The 6,000-nt window shown below is 40.0% G+C and overlaps 1 protein-coding gene across 6 annotated transcripts in view; it reads left to right on the top strand.

The window, feature by feature from the left end:
• The first annotated feature begins 1,824 nt into the window (after nucleotides 1-1,824).
• nrg2a (neuregulin 2a) overlaps nucleotides 1,825-6,000 on the top strand; it is an 86,552-nt gene continuing 82,376 nt past the window's right edge. For all 6 annotated transcript variants that reach the window (XM_081615539.1, XM_008427063.3, XM_081615538.1 and 3 more), the window contains exon 1: nucleotides 1,825-2,321. In XM_081615539.1, coding sequence (XP_081471665.1) covers nucleotides 1,910-2,321 — 412 coding nt within the window. In that variant the 5' untranslated portion in view covers nucleotides 1,825-1,909. The remainder of the gene's footprint in view (nucleotides 2,322-6,000) is intronic.

The following is a 6,000-nucleotide window of genomic DNA, read 5'->3' as shown; positions in this document are numbered from 1 at the left end:
TCTGTCATGGTTACAGTATTATCTATTGCTCATGCATCTTTTTTCTATCACACTTTTACCTTCCACTAAACTTTCCACTAAGTGTACCATCTGGAAGCCAACTATACTGGAAGCTTATTCAGTCATGGACATTTGTGACTCATCCTCCACGTGGACTGTATGCTTGACAACAGTGAATGTTTCAACCCTAACTTAAGATGGCTTACATTTCTGAGAAATTTGAGTTTTCCTTAGTTGTAGCTCTTAATCATAACATCATCAGAAATAAACATTTAAAATATAATACTTTGAATATAGTGCATCTAACTTTTCGACTACTCCAAATTTACAGAGAAGCTGCATAGTGACAGTTACATAGCTGCGCCCTCCATGTGTGGATGCTCTTTTTTTTTTTTGAATGACCACTGTGGTCGGCAGATGTCGCTCTTTGTGAATACTGACTTCAACGTCCTGTATCCGCAGTGTGTTTGGCACACAAACTAAACCTTTATCTTCCTTCCCTGGGTTAGTTTTTTCCAATAACATTTATCAAACAAACCTTAAACAAAGGATTCTATTTGATTTTGATTGGAGGTTTAAAGCGCTGCGCTAAAGTGCAAACCTAAAACTGCGCTAAAAACATATTAAAAAGAAAGAGGAGAAACTTTAATATAATATTTGTTGTTTTATTTTCTAAAACTGTCAGTGTTTTTTTTTTTTTTTGTGGACTTTTGTAGTGCAGCTGAATTAGATGTGTAGATTAAAAGTGGGTTCTTCAACCTCAGTTTTTCCGAGGCAAAGCGGCGAATGTGACCTGAATGCAGGGCATGACTTAATGGGATGAGACGCAAAACTCATTCAGAACAGTCTCCTGAAGACTCCGAAACGCTTTCGCAGTGTTAGTCATCGCCAGAGTTCCAGGACTTACATATGCAGCTTCATTTTTCTTCCCTCCACCCCCTGTTGTTAATCTATGTGATTTTTTTTTCTTTTTCTTTTTTTTTTTTTTTTTTTTTGGAGGGGGCGAAATGCCTTGGCTACAGTAGGATGCGCTTGTAAGGAGGGGGAGCCATGGATTTAGGATTTGCATTTGTTTTATTACAGCAAGAGATCCTCGCCGAAGAAACACCATGGAGTGACTGACATGCAGTATTAAAAGGGGGGGAGATAGACCCTTTTGGTCCATCGGTTTCTTGTATCCTGCATTTTTTTTTTTTTTTTTTTTTTTTTTGGAGCCCCTTGGCGATCGGTCTTATTTTCTCTCCGTCAGCGGCTGGTAGGGGAGGCGGAGAGAGAGCCGCGGTGGAAGGCGGCGTATCAACGCTGTAGCTGGCGTGCAGAAATAATTCCTTTTATTTATTTTTTTTTATTGTTATTTTTTTTAATCATTGTTCCATTTTGTTTTCGTGGAATGAAACGGGTCCTTTTGTTTTGCGATCAGGCTCCCCCAACTTGTGCTTCACTGCAGCATTTTGCGTCTCTTCCCTCCGTTGCAGATGATACGGAGAACCATAACAGCGGCACCTTCCCACTGCAATTTTTGGGGGCAAAGATAAAGAGTCTTATGGCAGAATAACGAAGAAGGGAGGGGGTCCACAATTCCTTCCTTAAAAAAAAAAACAAACAACAACAACAAAAAACAAAGAAGAAACATTTACAATGCCTTATCATTAGCAGGAAGCAGTGACTGGATTTAAAAGCCAGCGTCATCCCTGCTGCAAAAGCTGCTGTTTACCCGCTGAAAAGCATTTGGGGAAAAAGCAGCGGATCCCGATGGCATGGACACTTATGCAAGGTCCGCCGCGCTGCCGTGCTACTGCTGGAGCCTTCTCGCTTTCTCCTCCTTCAACCCAGGTCCACCGCCATCGCCCCGCAGCCCAGAGTGCCCTGCCGCAACGCGACCAGCCCCCACCGAGCCAAAGCAGGCGGCATGAGGCTTGATCCGGTGCATCTATCCATGCTGCTCATCGGGGTCTCATTCGCCTGCTACTCCCCGAGTCTGAATTCCCTGCAGGACCAAGCTTACAGGTCCGCCGTGGTGATCGAGGGCAAGGTGCAGTCCACGCCTGCGGGGAACGCGTCCGTGGAGCCGTACCGTGTGAGTGTCAAAGTGCTGGAGGTCTGGCCCCTGAACAGCGGCGGTCTGGAGCGGGAGCAGCTCGTCACCGTGGGGGACTTCGGATCCGAGGCTCCGTGCGCCAAAGTGAAAAAGAACCACAAGTACATCTTTTTCATGGACCCCACGGACGAGCCCTTGGTTTTCAAGGCATCGTTCGCGCCCGTTGACACTAGTGGGAAGAACCTGAAGAAGGATGTTGGGAGGATCTTGTGTGAGAACTGCGGTAAGTTCATGTTGGCTTTCTGAGGTCCAGAACCCGGAAGAATGGGGGGGGGGGGGGGGGGGGTGTTAACAGGTATACCCGGCGTACCGGTGCAGGCTGGCTGCTTGGCCTCGGAAGGGCTTGAAGTCACTGGTCACTAGATAGGTGCCAAAGGGGCGTCTATGCAGCAATTTTCCACAATTCTCGCAGGCTTCCATAGCCCACATGATCAATCAAACTCTCTTTCTCTCTCTCATTCTGGAAACAGAATTAGCCACGGCATGCGCCTCGCACTGTTGCTTTGGAGGAATTACAGTTTTAACTGTTGTACAGCGTTTTATAAAAATCATGCTTTAAACTGTTAACCCAGTTCTACTGCAGCTCCAGCATGAATAGGATTCAAAATTAGACGTCTCTGATTTATTATAAATAAAGACGAAAACCTCTACCGGATGCAGTTTCAGCACCAGGGACAGCGGCGTGTTGCCGGTTGCCTGTCACGTGTAGAAAATCACGCTGTCCTCAGCAAATTGGTTCCTAGGCTATTTTTAGTTTCACACCCAGCTTTAATGCTTTAATACCTAAAGCGTTTGGAAGTCTAAGTCCTTCTCACCCATATGCATCTTTACAAGTGTAGAGGTGTGAGCTGCACTTATCAGCAGGAAGAAGTGACTTCTGCAGCTTTGCATATTCAATACTATTACTATTTTCGTATTAAATAGTCTCACATAAATATAGAGGCACTCTCATACGTTTAGACATTCTTGTTAAAACTTTTGAGAAAACTTGTCAAAATGTGTGATTTCAAACAACACCATGATAAATGATTTGCAAATTATTTCCCCATTCAATGGGATTTTTTAAAAATAATTTCAGCAAAAACTATGAATTCATCTTTAAGAGAGGCAATAGAAGATGAGAAGCTGCAATAATCCCAGTTACATAATAAGTGTGCACAGAAATACTTCAAACTTTGTCAAACCAAAATTTAAAGTTAATCTAATTTCAAAGTTCAGCTTCCTGTTGCCATTAATTGGAGGGAATTTGATCAAGCTTGAGGGATTTTTTTCATTTGTTAGTTTAATTGTACATACTTTCGGTAAGGAAAAGATTACAAAAAGCTCTGTTATTCTCAAAATTATACAGTTTTCAGCTAATCTTTAAATTTTGGAGACGCGTTTCTTTTGACAATGTAGATGTTTTTGGAGTGGCCTAGCCAGAGAACCGGCTTCGGTTTGAGCTGATAAACCTCTTGATTGGGATAAAATAATCTAAAATCTAAAATACACCAGAGAAAGTAATATTAAATAATAATGAGCTTAACTGTGGTATACTGTATTAAAGTGAATAAAGTGAGTCATTACCAGTAACTGAAGGAAATATGGGATAACATTTCTCCAAGATGAGGAAGGATATAAGACAGAAACCAGCCAGAGAGGCTGCCAAGAGAGTAAAGTAACATTGAAGGAACAGCAAGAATTTCTAGCAAGTACAGGTTGTGATTGTTATGTGACAACAATCTCTTGCATGCTCAATATGTCTGGAGTAAGAAGTGAGTTTGCAAGATTCTAGAAGTCTTTTATTTTCCCAATCAAAGTATCTGGATCTGATTAAATGAGCTAATGAAACCAAACCGGGACTCTCTGGCCATAGTTTAAAAAGGCATTGAAAAAGTACTATGCATCAGCCAAAACAGCACCATACACATCGTGAAACATGTTCGGGGGAGGAAATTTCTTCAAATTGTGGTGTATATTTTTGTTTAAGTGGACAAATGTTTGAGCAACATTTCTAGGGCTTTGTTGATGAGTTCCTTAAGGTGGCAACCGCTTCTAAACTCAACTGAACTGAAATTGAATTAGAAAGCGGAAGAAAAATAGAGATATTATACAGCGTCATTGTGAACCTATTTTGTATAATAAAAGTGTCAATAAAAGAAAAGTAGATTTTTTTTTTCATAAACAGATTCTCAACTCCTCTGCCACTGCATGCAAAGTGTAACTGAAACTGGACCATGAATGGACAACGCCATATGCACAGAAGTCTTGCTGATCTCTCAGAATGTGGGCTCCATTCAGACAGACAAAAAGAAAAAAAAAAAACACTTTCTTTGTTTGATTAATGTGTAGTTTAGCTGCTTTTGGAAGAAACAGATGTTGGATTCACAGTGCCAAACATTAGAAAGACCCTCCAGGTTGTTATCAGCAGAAACAACTGTGATGGCGTAGGGGGTGTATCATTGCCCAAGGCATGATTGATTGGGTTAAAAGGTTTAATTGCTGCAGAATTATGGAGATAAATCAGCTACAATCAAGGAGATGTCTTTTCCAGGGCAGCCTGTTGTTATTTTGAAAGCAAAGCTTCATCGGCGCTGAGAGTGTTTGCTGTACTTGACTCTCTGCAGTACACACCTTTCTCTGCATGGCACATCATAAAGAGGAGAAGAATGCTACAGCTGTGATCGGCTGAGCAGCTGGAGCTTTGACTTCATGTTTAATGGAAACTGATTATGAAACCTACACCAGATATTCTCAGGTCTCAAACTTAAAAGATGTATTCTTAATATAAACAGCAGTGGAAAGAATATTACACCTGCCTATTACCTTTATTTTAATGCACATTCAAAAAAATATATATACTTATCTATTTGCTACAGAGAGGTTAATAAATAATTACAGATTCTACTTTACGTTGAAATAAAGTAGATATAACAAAATAAAAAATCCCAAATTTTGCTAAAAACAAACAATTGTTCCAACAAAAAATGTAACAATTGTCTTTGCAGTCAAAGTTGAATTCAATAATTTTTCCACTTTTCTCTCATGCTCTTGGCTTTCCTATTTAGAAAGTAGAGTAGCAAAAAAAAGTCGTCATCTCCATCATATTCAGGAAGGGAATATGAGGTCATGGATTACTACAGTAATGCGTGTGAAAAGTAAACATTAAAAATGCTTCAGTTCTATTTATTTTACATGATTTTGTAGGCTTGAAAGTAAGTTTGCTACTGATAAAAATAATCCTACAATGGCGTCCCCTCATGGAAAAATATTCTCAAATCAAAGATTGGGTTCTTCTAAAAAAAAAAAAAAAAAACAGCAACAATAACAAGTACAACATTGTACTTCTGCAGGAGCATATACATGTATTATATAAAGAGGCTTTTCCCATCTTTACCAGGGAAACTGATTCAGTTTTTCTTTTGACTTGTCAGCAAGTTGTCCTTTTCTATCAGCTCTGTTCATAAAAACATTTGAGCATTTCTCCTTGATGTTTAACTCATTTACTGCAGCTTTTAATCTCTGTTGTGTTAGAAGTAGCCCACACTGAACCATATCACATCACAGCTTCAATAAAGGACTGTCAGCAAGTTGTTAAGCTGGTACGGCCACCTGTCCCAGCTCACTCTTCAACATGAAGCTCCTATAAGATAAGGAGTCTTGTACTCAGAGGGCGTACTCTCATCATAGATTCTTATGATGATTCTTATACCTTCTTTTGATCAATTAAAATATTTCTAGTAAAATATAATCATATAGTCACATAGAAAACCTGTGTTAGTATCAGTTTAGCTGGTAAATTTGTGTTTCAATATCTCTGTTAAGGTCGAGAAACTCAGACAACATATGTAAAATCACTCTGCTGGGTGATATGAGTTCTGAAGACGTTGTGAACTGAATGCATACAGGTCGTATTCAGCTGC

The sequence above is a fragment of the Poecilia reticulata genome, chromosome 14, assembly GCF_904066995.2.
Source record: "Poecilia reticulata chromosome 14, P_reticulata-male-v2, whole genome shotgun sequence".
Taxonomy (NCBI): Eukaryota; Metazoa; Chordata; class Actinopteri; order Cyprinodontiformes; family Poeciliidae; genus Poecilia; species Poecilia reticulata.
The sequence above is the reverse complement of the archived record's forward strand: the minus strand, read 5'-3'. Positions and strand labels throughout refer to the sequence as shown.